At 42.4% G+C, this 17,980-nt stretch overlaps 1 protein-coding gene across 1 annotated transcript; it reads left to right on the top strand.

The window, feature by feature from the left end:
* Nucleotides 1-7,522: 7,522 nt before the first annotated feature.
* Nucleotides 7,523-16,408, top strand: dync1li1 (dynein, cytoplasmic 1, light intermediate chain 1). Its single transcript, XM_076106344.1, has 13 exons — nucleotides 7,523-7,653; nucleotides 7,904-7,977; nucleotides 9,652-9,768; nucleotides 9,881-10,111; nucleotides 10,374-10,528; nucleotides 10,731-10,824; nucleotides 11,509-11,644; nucleotides 11,734-11,845; nucleotides 12,100-12,159; nucleotides 12,301-12,345; nucleotides 12,464-12,551; nucleotides 12,663-12,785; nucleotides 14,843-16,408. Exons 1-13 carry the CDS (start codon nucleotides 7,550-7,552, stop codon nucleotides 14,959-14,961), a joined length of 1,458 nt encoding a protein of 485 aa, XP_075962459.1. The 5' UTR covers nucleotides 7,523-7,549; the 3' UTR covers nucleotides 14,962-16,408.
* The last annotated feature ends 1,572 nt before the right edge of the window (nucleotides 16,409-17,980 follow it).

Genomic DNA, 17,980 nt, shown 5'->3' with positions numbered 1-17,980 from the left:
AGCAGATTTTTTTTGCAATGAAGCAATTACCACAAATAGCAATTACCACATTCTTTACACTTATCAACCTGAGGACTGGGAATATGGATTTTGTTTTTGATGGCTAACATCACACAAGCTGTTTGAGATCACAAAGAAGCGACTGTCGTTGGAACATTGATCTCCCATTTTCTTCTCTCTAACAGCCTGATGCAGAGAGGAATAGAAAGCCAAACAAAAGTCTGGCTCAGCGCTGCCAACAAATCCTATCCAAGACTAGCAGCAACAACTGGGTCCCTTCTATTGTTGATAACCCTTTGACACACGCACGCACGCACGCGCACGCACACACACACACACACACACACACACACACACACACACACACGCAAGCACACACACACACACACACACACACACACCCACACACACACACACAAGTGAATGGCACACAAGCAGACCCAAAAAACACACACAAAAACAGATTTGGCCTTTTTCTCACACTAACCTCAATAGGCTGGCATTGTATCAAAGCTAAAAGAATCACGAACATACACACACACACACACACACACACACGCACACACACACACACATATACATACATACATACATACACACAGCCCGGTAGCTTGAACACTCTCAGCAATTATCCATTTACTGACCATCAGACCATTCTGATGGGCAGTGATACCATTTGTCCATTCCCACACTCCCACTAAGGGGCTTATTGTAACACACACACACACACACACGCACACACACACACACAAACACCAGTGCGCTGTACAAAGTAGCTTTTTGAGTCTCCAAAGACAGAATAATGCTGCACTACTTTCTGAGCGCTAGTGGAAGTCCATGTACGTGTGTTAGAGTGGGTCACTGCATGTGTGAGGATGTGTGTGCATGCGTGGGTGTATGTATCTCATTATTTCAAAAGGAAGACAGTGCACTCAGCATGTCTGTCTCTCGCAGACATACGGGAAAGGGAAGAAAGATGCACAAAGATGCACAAAGATCCACTTCTTCCTGAAATTCCTCTAGATTTATCTTTTCCCTCATGCTGTGTTCTGACAAAGTTCAGCTATACGGGTGTTACTGCCAGCGGTGAGACTACAGTGGGAATAAGATGTTTCTTAAAGAAGAAGATTCCATCAAAAGTCCCTGAAAGGGCAGGTTGGGTCTTTGAGATAAAAGGAGGAGAAGGGGAACACTTACGAGCAAAAAGCATCGTCAGTTTTCCATTTATTTTCCAACTCTAAGTGCTAAACAATCTATGTTGTCTCCATCTATTTGAGACTTTTTATGTGTAAAGTGAGCCAAAAAGAATTGCCCATGATTCCAGGAAAAATCTGTTTGGTACATTATCATATAAATCATTATTTTCAATATTAAAAATGATATGATACGATATTTTTAATATCAGACAATTTGTTTTGGAGAGCTAATATCAGAGGAGAAACAAAACCAGCACACTTTTCATTTCAAGGTGACAATAAAAGCATTGGGATAGATAAATACAGTCTGTACAACAATCTCCAAATCTTATGATTTCCGTTGCCTTCTGTCAGAATCAGCATCCATCGTTTATTAGAATCAAGCATACCGCAGCGTAGTGTGAGAAGGTTCGCAATGCAATCACAGCTCTGCATGACAGCGTAGGTCCTTAATTGCACACGATCATTAAGTCAAACATGAATGTGCTTGATTAATTTCAAGTGTTGTCTTCAGAGAAATCCTTAAGGAACACAACACTGAGAGCTGATGCGTAGAGTATGACTGGTACATCAGGTCATGGACGATGGTGCAGATTGTGAAAATCTTCAAAACATTTCCTTTCACTGAAACTGACGTTCGAGGTTTGTAGTGGAAGCAACATGCCCTTCATAATTTAAAGACAAATGGTGTATGAAAAGCTTCAAAGGCAAGAATATTATATCCGGGGACTGTTGGAAAGCTTTTATGCCAATCAGTTCTATGGGCTGTGGACTCCCACAGCAAATAGCTAAATGAGTGTTACAAGCAAGGACGCTTTGACTGATGTAACCATTTTACTTTCATTTGGTGTTTATGAAACTGTGTCATAAAAAAAACACATCTTTCTGGACTGGAGACACACTTACTCCCACTTTATCCCAGCCCATTACTGTACCTCAAACCACTGCCCGTGCGACTGCATCTTCAGCACCACGCAAGGGTCTGGTTTGGAGAGAGCGTCGCGGTCCGAGATCCCCCGGCAGGCCACTCTCAGCTCCACTTTGGCCAGGCATGGGGAGCTGATGAAGCCCAGCGTGGCCTCTGCAGACTCATAGATGTTACTCATGCTGAACACACAATCACACACTGAAAGGAAAGAGAGAGAGAAAGAGAGGGAAAAAAGAGAAAGAGAGGGAAAAAGACAGGGTTACTTTCTTAAAGATAGATTGACAGACAGACAATCAGACAGACAGACAGACAGACAGACAGATGAACTGTTGTTTGCTTTCACATGAGCAGATGCAGTGGCCCTGACTAAGCAGAAAGCACTCAAACTGTTCAAGGTCAGGACTCTGGAGCTACTGAATATCAGACAAGGTCCCCAAATACACACCAATGCACACATACCCTACAGGATGAACACCATTAACACGATTTAAGCATATGCATGTTAATGCAAAATCGCATTCGGATGTATGTACACATTCTGTATACACATGCACACACACGCACACACACACACACACACACGCACACATGCACACACAAGCTCTGCTGAGTAACCAGAACAAATTGGCAGGGTTTCTTCTCAGGTTTCCACACAGTGTATAATGTTCACAGTCCCCAAATAGAATACTGTCAGCATCTAATCGCCCCGACAGACGTTTTCCCCCGTGATAATAGGAAATGAATAGTTAATCATGAAATGAGTTCAAATCACATTTTACAGTAAAAGCTGCAAAGACAGTGACCCCCGTAATCACAATGAGAGCTGAAAATATCTGCTGCTTTTTATTTGTTCAAGCTGAGAGCTGCCGTCGGCCGATTCCAACACAAAATCCAGATACTCCTTCTTCCAGGTGTTAAACTATACGACACTTGTTAAAGGATTTTTTGTGTACAGCAGTGACGGTCAATAGGACACACGCATGTCAATAAAGTTTCATGTGTTGCAAGGGACAACGCTCTTGATCTGAAAGGCCCTGCACATCCATCAACCACCCACACAGGTGATTTCAATTATTCTGCTGAATTAGACCTGTGTGGGCATGTGCGGACTCAGCTTGATTGACATCTCCCTCCCTCTCCTTTTAGTTTTGTTGCACCTGATCAAGTGAAGCGAACATCTTTATAGTTCTTAATAATACATGGACTCTTGTGACTTGATGTAATACCCAGCATAATTCCACTCACCTGACCAGAGATATTAAGAAGTACTGAAAACACCAGTGTGGGTGTGCAGGACCTTCAAACAGCTTCCCTAGCTTTATCTAAAGTGGGTTTTTTAAACATTAATTTACACTTTATAACTCATCATTCATCTTTTGTGTGAAAACGTTTGAGTGAGCTTCAGGTTGATTGTGTTACCTTTAGAAAAAGCCAGGCTATCTGTTTCCCCGTTTTCAGTCGTCATGCTTAGCTGAGCTACGCATCTCCTGACTGTAGCTTCATATTTAATGGAAAGATATGACACTGGTATCAATCTGTACAGTACAGAACACTTTGTACGGGACAGTAGATAGTACACCTAAAAATGCATCAAATCAATAACACTTTAATGACCTTCCAGCATTGTGCTCTTTACTCAAAAGCCTGCCCAGTCTGCAGCATGGTCCAGTTGACACCACCTATAAATCTATTACTATTACATTGGAAACACATTATACATTGCCTATATAATTAATCTCAAAATGCACGGCTCCATTTTTCCCAGCCCCGTAATGTACATGGAGAACTGGGCTGAAACATTGGGTAGCCTCAAGTCCAGTTAGTCCAAATTAAAGGATAACCGCAGGTCGGATGTGCTAGATGGTACAAACTGAATATTAATGCAGCGGTCTAGTAGTATCATCCTTAGGGAGCAAAGCTCTTGGAACTGGGTCTGACTCTGACCTGAATGTCTCTCTCTCTCTCTCTTGCGCTCTCTGTCTTCCATAATTCATGCTTGTGTGTGTCTTGGCTGCGGTGATTATTTTTAGCTAAGCTCACTGAGTGGCCGACAGACAAACAAGCGTGCAGAGCCACAGGGCAGGTGTGTGGCATACAGCAGATACCTGTGTGTAGGTGACAAGCAGCTAGTTTGTTTTCTCATGTGCCTCGATGCATGGCGGTGACATGTCTGTGTGTGTGTGTGTGTGTGTGTGTGTGTGTGTGTGTGTGTGTGTGCGAGAAGCAGCAGATGCTTGTCTGTTCGGGTGACAGCAAACGACATTGATAAGTGACGGAGGATGTGGACAATTTCTACAGCTACTGTAATCTGGGAGAGCTGTGTGCCGGATCTGCCACTACAGTAAAGCAAAGGATCAGCTGTCACATGTGTTGCACATTGCCAGAGGTGACAATGAATTTTCAAATCACACTTCGTCACAGGATCTTGCAATAGCTTTGTGACGAGAAAAGGTGTTTTGGAAAGCTGACAACTGTTTTATTTTACATATTTACTGTAATACAAATCAAATGCATTGGTAAGGAAGGATTAAGTATTTTGGTGTTTTCCCCTGATTTGTTGAAAAATATAAACTTATTGAATAACAGGGCATTTTTCAAATGTTTGAGAAGAAATATGGCTGCAGAAAATTGCAAATTTTTCACTGCGTTACTGTCGATAGAAGCTACAATCACCAGCATAAACATGCACATTTCAGATTGAAAGGCTGAACGATTTGTAACAAAGTGTTTTGTGTGCTCTGAAATTTGTGTGTAAATCAAAATAATACCCAAACAAAAACCAGAATAGTAATGATTGATTGGTGGGCGGTGTAAGATGTCTAAAAGTCATTCGAAGGATCCTCACTGTCAGCTTCTCTACTCTGTGACAATCAATCATGCCTTGGAGCTTGATTGCCATGACCCATGGCCTAGACTGTGTGTATTTGTGCAAATGCGTATATGTGTGTGTGACCATTCAGCTTTGTGTGTGCACGTGTTTAGATTGACTGTGACATTAATGATTCATCCGAAAGGAGGGTCTATAACATTAAATTACTGTAATGCTCGGTCACATATTGAATATCAGACAAAGGGGAGTAACATCACCATCAAGACACAACACGGGCAGCAAAAGCTAAAGAACTATATGTGGCATGTTATGCAAACCCTATATGGGATATTAATCATGACAGTCGACACCAACATGCTCAGCTGAAAGAGTGCACAGAGGAAAGGCGGCTGGGAGTGAGAAAAGACAGAGTGTAGTATCAAAAGTGAAGCAGTCATGGTGTTGCGAACTCGCAGTGTTATTAGAGCTGACACAGAGAGAGAAGCAATGAGAGTGAGGGAGACAGAGGTTGTGCGAGGGGGGATTAGAGGGATGGAGTGAGAGAAGGAACTGGAGAAAGGAAGGCAAGTGAGAGTGAATGAAGCAGAGAGGCAGGACGAAAAGATAGACAGAGAATAAAGCAGATCTTCCTATCCCATAGGGCTTATCTTGTTTTGTAGCTCTCCAGCAAAGATAAATTAAAGCAGAGGCTTTCCAAGAGTAGCCTACGAGGTATTTTACAGTATTTTCCCAAAGAAAGAATCTCTCAAGTCACTATTAGAATAATATGCTGTTGCCTGATACCTTGTAAAAATTATAGTTTTAAGGTTTATTTTAATCTACATTAGAATTTTCCTAAAAAATCCACAAAGTCTCACAAGCTGTTAAACAATAAATATGACATATCGGGCTATAAACGTCTGATGTCATTATATATACCTCCAGAAATCTCATGCAGCGGGTGAGACATGCACTATCCGGGCTGCCTGCTCCTATCTCCTGCAGAGAGAAAACTCACCTCAACGACCTGGAGAAAAGATACGAGCAGAGCCGAAGAACTTCACTGCCGTTTAGCCTACTTGACAATCACGGATGCCTCACCGCCTCCGGACCCATCTCCTTCTCCTCACTCTTTTGTCTATATGTTCTCCTCAGTCCCCCTATACACTGCAGAGCTCGGCCGGTTTTGCCGCTGACAAGCCAGAGAGCTGCTTTCTAATTCCCACAGGGCGAGCACGGTGAGGATGCACTCCGCGCGCCTGGGTTTACTGTGGGTAAAAGATGAAGAGGAGGAGGAGGACGGTGCGCCACTTAACTAGAGTTTGTAATCCGCTGGCTCCATCAGGGGCCGCAGAGAGCGCACCGTACCCAGGGACCAGCGGCCTCGGAGCACAGTGCATCAGCGCCATCTCGTGGTTGTTGCGGCAAACGGACACGTGTAAAACTGATTTTCCGGTTCTCAGCTTTGATTGGCTGCGATGTGCTTCAGCGGTTTTATAATAGGCGATGACCGCACACCTGAGACCACTTGGTACTTATTGAAGTGCACGCTGTGCCCACCAGATTCATTGGTTCAGATCAAGTTAACTCGTCTGAACGTAGTGTGTGAAGCTTTTTTGCTGCTGTAATTAAAAATGATAGGTTCTCTCAGTGCTATTTTTTAATGATATTGTTGGTTTTATCATTACTAGTTTCATTTATATTGGTTTCTAATTGTTTTGCTGATTAGATTTGTTGGCTACTGTTTTATCATCAGATTATCACCCACAAGGGTTATATGCAAATATCTATTGATTGATCTTCAATCTGTGCTGAACATGCACTGATTTCTGATACTCTCAAAACTAAATTATAGTACTTAACTGCAAAACTACGCCTACTTTAGATTTTCAACATGGCTGCATTACTTTGGATTGAATAATTTATTTTATTTGTGTTATTGTCTAAACCTGTTGTAAAATCACTGGTGCTCTTAATTTAAATTTTTAATATAGTCTATGCATAATAGTCAATTTGAAGTGCATCCAATTCCTACACGGTATTACAGCTTTGTCTCAATCCTGAAGGCTTAGGCCCGTTGCCATATTCTCCAAGCATTGATTTATGAGGCAGCGATTTTAAGAGGATATTTAGTCTGAAACGGATTTGTGCGGCTCCTTCTGAAAGCCCATTTATCCTGATTTATTCTGATAAATCGGCCGGGACAAGCATAGGGCACACTGTGGCAAAACTATTTTATAATTGACATAAAATCCTGGGCTTTATACCAACAGACTGTTGTGTTCATGCGTATATCTCCAGTCCCAATTTACACAAACATTAGCCTATAATGTTAATAATATACATTAATTCCCCCCTTAGCCTATTTATCACAGATTTATTTTAGATAAATGAATAATGTACTGTGGACTCTCTTCCTGTAGATAACTTGTTGTGGGGGGGGTCTGTCCAGATCTGTCACTTTGCGGGTGAGATCATTTTATGTCTGGAGCAAAGGACCCCAGCTTTGTGCGGACGGACCACGCCCCGGCCCCGGCGAGCGGTGCACCAGGCTAGGGTTAGCGCACAACGGCTACATCCGGGCGCTCTGGTCGATATACAACAAGCCCTGCGAAGATGGCGACTTCAGGGAGGAGTGCATTATTATCCTCCACCTCAACTGGATCTAAGAGCACACTGGAGAACTCCAACCCAGAGGAGGATGACGGACAGGACTTATGGTGGGCGATACGTTATTTAAGACGGGTTATTATGAGCAGGGTTTGTGGGCGAGCAGGGGTCCATTGTGCTGGGGATGAGGATGGTTTTGACAGCTAGCGTGCTAACGAGGCTAGCTTAGCATCAGCACCAGACTGTACTGGTGACACCGCAGCACCTAGCTCGCTAAAGCTACTCGCTGTCAGTCGTTGTGTGTTAATCAATGGAGAAGCTTTGTTTTGCCGTGTTGTAACGGGACTGTTGTGTCTGCAGGTCCACCATCCTGAGTGAAGTGTCAACCCATTCAAGATCTAAGCTACCGTCGGGGAAAAATGTCCTGGTCATGGGTGGGTATCTGTGAATGTCTGCAGTCTCCTGTGCTAGCCAATGAGCATCGTTAGCTTCGTCTCATCCGGCTAGACTTAATTCTGCTCCATAGCAAAGCTAGCTTGCTGTGGACTGATGGTGCTTTTGTGTTCAAACCCTGGTAGCAGGTGCGTCGCCTGGCAGAGAGAGACAGGTGTTTTTGTTCTGCCTGCACACACACACACACACACACACGCGCGCGCACACACACACACACACACACACACTCTCTTCCCCCATCATTTTATGAGAGAGAATCGGGCCCCTTTGAAACACTGCAAGTCATTCTAGCATCCAGTGATGCATCCAGTGATGCTAGTAGCAGCTAGGTGGAGATGATGCTGAGGGGATCAGACGCACCTGTGTGTGTGTGTGTGTGTGTGTGTGTGTGTGTGTGTTTGAATGAGGCCACGGGGCTTTATGACCGAAGCATGAGAGGCTGCATCCCCGTCTCGCTCTGTCCTCGTGTCCACACACACAAACACACGCTGCATACATTACACATCCGCCTGGGATAATCCGCAGCCGGCTGCCCATTCCAGCTAATCAGCGATTTGGTTGCCGTCGTGTGGCTTTACAGCCATTTGTCTGTTTTGCAATCCATGTCAACGTCAGCGAGCTCTGCTTCATGATGCTAGAGTCCTCCTGTCGACATGATATGGCCCAGTGCAAGGATTGATGCAGCCTTGACCTTTACTACATACACAGTAACAATAACAATGTCATGCTGCCAGCGTTGAGGTTAGTAATGATGGCAGGACAAATGCAGCTACAGTCCCTTGTTAATAAATATATATATATATATATATATATATATATATATATATATATATAGATAGATAGATAGATAGATAGATAGATATATATATATATATATATATATATATATATATATATATATATATATATATATATATATATATATATATATATATATATATATATATATATATATATATATATAGAGGATATTAGGCTGTTTGAGCCTTCATGAAAGCAGAAAACTCTTCATAATGAAGCTGTGTGGCTCTAGTCAAGTGGATTGTTTACAGTATATATATATGCTACACACGTGTTCAGTTCTCAAGCGATGAGTTGATTAATCAAATAGGTTATTGACAGAAAATAATCCTGCAAATATTTTGCTAATTAATTAATCGCATAAAAATTTATGCTAAAAATTTAAACTATTTTCAGGCGTTTTGGTAACCTAGTGATAAATTAATCAAGAAAGTCATGTGCAGATTAATCGCCAATGAAAATATTCTTTAGTTGCAGCCCTATAATTTTGCAATTGTGTGCAATGCTAATTATGGATGGTGTTTGGTGCACACTGCATCCTTTCTTTTTACCCTGCAGTATGTAACTACAGCTCAGAGCATGATAGTAGCAGCAGGATGCATAGACAAAGGGTACACCTTCAGCACTGGTGTGGTGTGTTGGCTTCAGCTACTATGTCCCTTAACATGCTTTTACATGTTCCCTCTCTTTTAAACAGAAATTTTTTTATGGTATAAGTACTAAACTGCAATGTTATTATCACTATAGTAGTGGAGGCCGGCATGGACGAGGCTACAACCCATCGTTTCTCTACTACTCATTATTCTGTTTTGTACTGATTTTGTGTGTGTGTGTGTGTGTGTGTGTGTGTTTAGGTGAGGTGGGTTCGGGGAAGACCGCCTTGGTTGCAAAGATGCAGGGGGTTGAAGAGTTCATGAAAGGGCGTGGCCTGGAATACCTCTACTTCAGTGTCCATGATGACGACATTGATGGTAACCAGCAGTGGCTTGCAGTTCATTGACCAATAAATGTCTGAAGTCCGCCACCGAGTACGTCTGAAGTAATGCATTTATATTGATGTGTCCTGTGTGTGTGTGTGTTTAGACCACACTAGGTGTAACGCCTGGGTGTTAGACGGAGACCTTTACCACAAAGGTCTACAGGGCGTAGCCGTGCCAGTGGACTCGATCGGCAACACGTTGCTGCTGATAACGGTTGACATGTCGCGGCCGTGGAATGCTCTGGACTCTCTCCAGAAGTGGGCGGCCGTTGCTAGGGAACACATCGACAAACTCCGGGTCGCCCCAGAAACACTGCGGGAGCTGGAGCACAGACGTGAGTCACACTGACAGCAGTCGGGCTGACCGATGAATTTGAAAACAAAGTGTATATATATATATCTGTGTTTCCTCACTGAAATGTTCTTAACAGTATGGAAAGACTTGAATGAGGAGCCTCTTCATCAAAGCCTTCGTTAAAAGTTTTTCATCGGACCGCTAACTCTTCAAGAGTTTTGTCCCAGTTATGACAACGACATGCCACATGTTTAAAGTTATAACCCACGTTAATGTTGTGTTTTTTTTGTGTGTGTGTGTAGTTGTAAAACAGTTCCAGGAGTACACAGAGCCAGGAAGTGGAGAGGATGGCGCCCCACAGAGGAGGAGTGATGAGGAGGAGTGTGTGCTGCTGCCGTTAGGAGACAACACACTCACACACAACCTGGGAATACCAGTGGTGGTAGTCTGCACCAAGGTACACACTCGCTTACTCACTGCTGGCTATGAAACATATCTTACTTTTACCGTAAAATCCTAATTGGACTCTGTGTGCTGCACATTATTGTGGGATTAATGAAACCTGTGTGGAAATGTTCAATAATTTCCAAACACATTGGACCTTGTATATCTACGTACACACATTCAGCTGTCTCTGTCCCCTACTTATCTGACCTCAGTGTGACGCCATCAGCACGTTGGAGAAGGAGAACGACTACAGAGACGAACACCTGGACCTCATCCAGTCTCACATCAGACGTTTCTGTCTGCAGTGTATCCTTCACTGAACATTTCTGCTGTGAGCCAATAAGTGTACAAGCAAAAGTTTATAGTGTCGGGGGGGGGGAAACAAAATTAAACTATTGGTCTCGCAACAGTCCACGCAGGGGTTTTAATGGGGCTGTTAATCAATACCGCTGACTTTCCCCGTCAGATGCTGAAATACGAGGCCTTCATTCACATTTTGGTCTGTATTCTCCTCACGTCCAACTGCTCAGAGATGAAGGATGGCGATACAACTGAGTGACTCGCACTACAAGGTGTTTTTGTTTTAACGCCAACGGCAAAGTTCCCAGCAGTATTGTTATTGCAGTACTTTGACCATAGTCAGCTGTATCTGAAACATTGTTGATATTGCTTTGTTGCAAAGAGAATTCCATAAAAGCCATGCAGTAGATTACCTAGTACTGCATGAAATAGTTTGTTTTTCAGAGTCTCCAGTCCATGCTGAATGAAAGCGGTATTCGATTTTCAAGTGTTATTGTGTTTTAAATGAGCCAAGATTACACAGCGCCTTCGTTCTTTAATCTTTTGTGTACTGCTCGCAGTTAGTCTGAGCTAGAATGTGTATTTCTGTAGTGCTACTGTTGTTAAGAGATGTTCTGTCTCTGTGCTGTTAGTTTTTGCTCCTGTATTTAGAAATGGTGGTGTTCAAAATATCCTTGACAGCCTTGTCAGACGGGGCATCTCTGGTTTACACATCAGTGAAGGAGATGAAAAACCTGGACATCCTGTACAAATATCTGGTCCACCGACTCTACGGCTTTCCCTTCCACTGCCCGGCACAAGTGGTGGAAAGAGATGCCGTCTTCATGTAAGCCTTTTGTGTATGTGTTTGTATATGTACTAGGACTGTGGGGCCACCTGTATTTGGTTTGTAACCCTTCCTCTGCCCTCTCTCAGTCCATCAGGTTGGGACAATGAGAAGAAGATTGCCATTATTCACGAGAACTTCCAGACGGTAAAAGCAGACGACAGCTTCGAGGAAGTAATAGTCAAACCGCCAGTCAGAAAGGTACAGCTCCTACTAAAAACAGTGAACTTTGAAAGATCCTCTCAGGCAAGCGAAGCTTACAGCGCAACAGATTGATTACCGCTGTAATAGTATGCATCATTACCTTCTGCATAATTTTCACAGCCAATGCGCCAAGCAAGTTCCCTGCAACAATCATGAAAGTATTATCCAATCTAGTTTAATCGATGTTGTAGAGCTATAAGGAAGGACTGGTATTTTCTTTTAACTCTTTATTTGTTCTTGCTTGTCACCAGATTGTACATGAAAAGGAGATTCAGGCAGAAGATGACCAAGTGTTTCTGGTAAAACTCCAGGTCAGAAAGCATTTCGGTTGTGTTAATGCCAGTTGTTCAGCTGCTTGTCTGTACTCAATAAATAAAATCTCACTTGAGGGTCCTGATATGTTAATTAAATACTAATTGGAGTGAGTGTGCATATTGTGCTCTAATTTGCAGTCGCTGCTCGCCAAACAGCCCGCTGTGACAGCAGGGCGACCAGTGGTGAGTGCGCCTCCTTTTTTTTTTTTTTTTTTTCTTCTTCTCTAGTTTTGGCTCATAAGATAAAGGAAAGCTCCCCTCCGATGTCCATATGTGTGAAACAATCTGTCGTCGTTCACAGGACACCACCAGTCGAGCACCCACCGGCTCACCCAGGACGAGTAATCGCTCCGCAGCGGCCAACGTAGCAAACGCAATGCCACAGTCGGGTGCGTCATGCATTTCATCACTGCGGTGCATGTCTTTGTGTGTGTGTGTGTGTGTGTGTGTGTGTTTGTGTGTTTGTGTTGTGTTTAAACTCTGGTCTCTGTATGCTGCAGGTCAGACCAGTGAAGGTGTTTTGGCCAACTTCTTCAACAGTCTACTGACAAAGAAAGCTGGTACAGGGGGGCCCGGGACGCCAGGTGGCGGTAACAACACTCCAGGAACAGTACGCAAGTCAGGTGAGAATACACACGAGGCTGTTGAAATAGCGCTGGTGTTGTTGGACAGAGAAAAAGTGCTCATTTATTTATTTGTTTGTTATCGTTTGATGCCATTTTCAGTTACCTCTCATTACTTGGCTTCTTTTTGGTTTCAACCTGCCATCTGCCATCCTTCATTTTCTCTTTAACTCTCCTGTCCTCTGCTCCAGACACGAACACAACACATGGTAAAGAAAATCATAAAAGGGTCTTGAGTCTAAGCAAACACCCATCGTCTTTATGCCCGTCTGTAGCACTGTGTGACTGTCTTTTCATTCCTAATTGTGTTGTGCAATCTCACTGTTAACATCACTCGTAATGTGTGTGTGTGTGTGTGTGTGTGTGTGTGTGCACTAGTCAGAGGATGTTGGCCACGTTAAGGTGTGTGTGAGAGAGATATTCCTCCTTTATTATTGCTTGTGTATGCCATCGTTCATTCTCAGAAGCATCCCTATATTTCCTTTGACCCTTTCGCTCCCCATGAGCCTCCAACTTTCTCCAGCAACCGAGGAGGAACATTACCAGGCTCAAGCTTCCTGTATCACCCATGTACTTCTTGTACAAAAACACATGGACTTTACTGTAGGCTGTAAATTATGTTAAAGGGAAACTTTGCAGATTTTCTACTGTCTTTGTCTCGTTGCATTGTGGGTGGTATGTGCAAATGAACCGCCGCTGTCCGAAGCTCCCCGCTCACCCACTGGCAATAGTCCGCAAAATGACGCCGAACATCCTTCATTTGGACATACCACCCACATCGCAACGATACAAAGAAGGTTGAAAATCGCCACAATTTCCCTTTTTAACTTGTTTATTAAGATTACTAGATTATGTGAAAGTCAGAAACTTCTGACAACTGAAATTTTGGTTCATGAGATGATCCTATGGCTAATGAATTACTTTTGCATTTTAAAACCAACGAAACACAAGTGTTTCCGTTATTTTTTTTGTAACAGAATAGCTGTTTTAATTTCATATTAGTGGCAACATCCAGAACTATGTAAAAAATCAGAGCTGCACTCTTTTCTTTTCCCGAATTTGGTCGGGGCGGGGAAAAGTGCCAGTCATGACTAATGACACAATTGCAACCCTAATGTTTCTCCTCCTAGTGCCCTGTCACCATTGTGATCCTTTACACTGTTTTGTTGGCATGCTGCATTGCATTTCTCATCACTAACATCTGCCACAGACATTGCACATGATTCTAACTAAGACTGGGCGATAAGAGAAAAATATATAGCTTGATACTTTTCAACATATTAGCCATATGTTATAATGTTTACCCAATATTCTCTGTGAAATGATGTAAGGTTTTCAGTTGAAACCATATTTTTTATAAACTAACTATCAGACATGCTCAATATTACAGTAAATATGTCTTCCACTTTGGTCTGTTTCAAACTAGGTAACTACAAGAAACGAGTACAGTAGATCACATTTGTACTACCGTATGAAACGTTCAGCTGAAAAAAATTGCAGGCCTTTCATAACATTTGACTCTTGCATTAATAGACAAATTTAAAGGAATGTTTGACATATTTTTAGTGCAATAAGTATCAACTATGCAAATAGTAACAATATAACTATTGTTTGCGCAAGATGAGGTAGAATATGATCTCATTTGTATTATTACAATATAAAACTTAATTGCAATGAATTTGGATGTAAACAATTTATTTCATACTATCTAAACATCATAGAAATTACGTAAATAACTATTTATAAAAACTAATCCAATTGATGAGGTGAAGTCAAACTATTTTACCACCTCCCCATCACAGTATGCAATCGTCTGTCCGTTATCGTACTGGCCTTGGACCTCAGATTGCTGAAACTAGTCGAGTCTTCTGAAATGATAGTATTAGAAAAATAGCCTAATTAACAACACTGAATCAATATTTCACCCAGGTCTTATTTTAACCATGTGTAATTGCCTTTGTGCTTATTGCATTGTGACTTAACCACTCAATACTGTGTCTAAAATGTTGGCTGTGAAATGGCACCAATTCGTATGCGTCTACCCACACTTGATGCAGGTTCGAAGCTGGGCCTGAGCGACGTACAGGCAGAGCTGGACCGCATATCCAGCAGGGAGACTGACTCGGACTTGCCCAATGCCAACGACACCCCTGCCGCCGACGGCCAGGACACATGAAGACCAACACACTTCATCCTGCTCTCCTTCTCCCCACCCCACCTCAGTCACCTTCCACCTCCGTTGTTCTTCCTCCCTCCACTCCATTACAGAGATGCGGGGAGAAAGAGGGATGTAGGCACACAACTTTCCCCCTCCATCGTCTTTCACTTGCTCCTCAAGGAGAATAACTCACTCTATCTTCCCCAAACCGCTTTTCCAGCACCTTGTTCTCCTTCCCCTCCTCTCTCCTCTCCACCTGGCTGTTGCGCTGAGGGCGAGCATTTGTCACTGTTACATACAAGACTGTCTGTTACATGAGAGTAAATGGGTATGGGGGGGGGGGGGACCAGTTGGGCTGCGGAGGTCGGGATGAGAGGAAGTGAGAGGTGGGTTGAAAGAGATTGATTGCAGGAATGAATAAGAGGGCGTTTTATCCATCCATTTCTTGAGATGGTACAGTTGGTGTTTTTACTGTAGGAACTGCTGAAGGGTGCATGTTGAAGAAACTGCATTTTGGTTTATCATAGGGATAATTGTGTGTTTAATGTATGTGGGGCAAGTCACACTTGGCCAGAGGAAGAGACTGAGAACAACAACAACAACAAAAATGCCTGAAACAAAATTGCAAACAGTCATGTTTTTTAAGGTGTGTGTGTGTGTGTGTGTGTGTGTGTGTGTGTGTGTGTGTGTGTGTGTGTGTGTGTGTGTGTGTGTGTGTGTGTGTGTGTGTGTGTGTGTGTGTGTGTGTGTGTGTGTGTGTGTGTGTGTGTGTGTGTGTGTGTGTGTGTGTGTGTGTGTGTGTGTGTGTGTGTGTGTGTGTGTGTGTGTGTGTGTGTGTGTGTGTGTGTGTGTGTGTGGCAGATGGAGAGAAGGAAAGGAAGTCATTCAACCTAGACCTGTATGTCGAGAGATGTTGGGCTGTTTGCATTACAACCAAAAGGCAAAAACATTACTATGCTCTTACACTACAAGCTCTTAAAACAGTGCATACACTATTATTACAGCAGCACCGTCTTGATAGACTACTCAAGCCAAACATGACAACAACAACAAAAAATACTTCAGATCAAAGTTCAAACTCAAGCATTAGTCCTGTGTAGAGGGTACCCAGGTCCATCATGCCAACCCAGTTCTACGATTGGCCAAACTTCCCCTCGTGGTAGATACTGCTCAAACCTGTAGATAACAGACAGTGCACTGAAAAGGGAGGGTGGTAGAGGGTAGGTGGGGTAGCTGAGCTTTACTTGTACAGAAAGAAGCACTAGTGATTCAGTTCCATAGTTACTGCGGGCAGGGTGGTGGTGGTGGTGGGCGGGCAAGGGAGTCAGAACATCGGAGGGTCACACCAAGAATGTACAGTCATTGTCTCGCTGATTGGTCCTGTTATTTCAGAGCTCTGTGTTGGCGTTTGTATAATCAGATCTGTTAATCAGTCAAATAAAAGGTGTATTTATTCGGATTCATCCACCTGGCTTCTCTTTGTTTTTATTCTACCAGTCATTCCTCTTCTCCTCACGCTGAATGCAATGTTATATTTTGTGATGGGGAAGTGTTAGAAAGGGTTGATTTGTATTATTTATTTTCAGCATATTTACACAATCCTCCAGTGTCTTGTATCAGAATAATTCCTCTTTATCTTTATAAGAATACTGGTTATGTACAGCTCAGTATTTTAATGAGCTCTAAGCAGATAAATACGATATATTTCCGAGTATTATCATTAGAAGACTGGAAATAAACTTGCATGACTGATTGCAAGGAATAACAGACAAATTTTGCCTGAAAGATAAAAATATGTGTTAAAGTGTTTGCATTGCCAGGAGATGTTGGACTGTCTAATTTTCTGATGGTGTCTTGCAGACATACAGTCGTGCTTTCTATCATCTTTTGTGTTTACTCTGCAGCATTTGTTAGGACTTGGGTAAATGAAATAGACTTGCTCCTCTCTCTGCCACAGCTGGAGACAGTGGATGAGCTTAATTTAGTTTTATCCTGAGGGTTTGATGTTGATCCCACATACTGACAAAAGAAGCAGAAACTAATGAAAATCCATAAGCAACTCGCTGAAATAAATGTCATCACGTCACACTTCTATTCGATCTGGTAGCATGTGGTCTGTGTTATTTCTCTTACTCACTCTGACATTATTCATACCCCTTGCAGGCGTGTGACTGAATATTTTTATCAGCCTACTACACATTTCTGTCACTATTTGAATGATATAGAAAATATTCCAACTGATTGTGATATAACATAAATGATCGTAACTTTCCTTTTCTATTTCATGCGGTATCACTGATACTGATATGCTTCCCTACGACACTTTGGACTGTGACCTGTTCTACTCCATGGCACGCATCAGACACATGCACATGCGCTCTGTGTGACACTTTCTCTTTTGTTCGTTTTGATTTAATATCAACAAATTATCCTTTCATATAGCTATACAAATATTTCAAAACAAGTTTTCCTGTTGGTTCTGTGTACTTAATGAAGCTGAAGTAGATGCACAAGATGCACGCTATTCATTTAAGTGCACTGATTTTACACAGTCATGTGCATTGCAATTTCATTACAGCTAGTCTGTGAATAACTGCCCAAAATGGAGATGTATAACTAAGCAATTTTATACAATTTCAAGAATAAACATAGGCAATGTGTTTTACCCTTTTAAAGCCACCTGTAGCCTACATATACCCAAGTATGTTTATGTTTTACTGTCTGCCTTTGATCAGTTAGTGATAGATTGAAGTTTTGCAGTTCATGTCACCACAAAAGCAATTACAGAGACAAAGGATCAAATGCCATTCAATCCGCAGCAGAGTATCATGTTATTGTGGCCATTGCAGGTCTTTCCCCGCCCCCGACAATCAATGATTAGTTTTTAAGATATGCTCTTTGTGTTTAATGGATTGGATTATGGCTTTCTATCGAAAACTGAGATTCAATCATCGTATTTTACAACTTCCTATCTGGTTTAACCTTGTGGTCTATATGTGATTGTTCCTCTCCATTTAACCACTGCAGTTTATCATGT

Source organism: Anarhichas minor, unplaced genomic scaffold, assembly GCF_050575085.1.
Source record: "Anarhichas minor isolate MPS153535 unplaced genomic scaffold, ASM5057508v1 ptg000033l, whole genome shotgun sequence".
Classification (NCBI taxonomy): Eukaryota; Metazoa; Chordata; class Actinopteri; order Perciformes; family Anarhichadidae; genus Anarhichas; species Anarhichas minor.
The sequence above is the reverse complement of the archived record's forward strand: the minus strand, read 5'-3'. Positions and strand labels throughout refer to the sequence as shown.

Bases quoted from the DNA above. Each gene is read 5' to 3' on its own strand.
- dync1li1 (XM_076106344.1), top strand. From the start codon at position 7,550: ATGGCGACTTCAGGGAGGAGTGCATTATTATCCTCCACCTCAACTGGA. The intron at 10,529-10,730 runs GTACACACTCGC...ATCTGACCTCAG, and splicing joins TGGTGGTAGTCTGCACCAAG to TGTGACGCCATCAGCACGTT. The intron at 12,346-12,463 runs GTGAGTGCGCCT...CGTCGTTCACAG, and splicing joins TGACAGCAGGGCGACCAGTG to GACACCACCAGTCGAGCACC.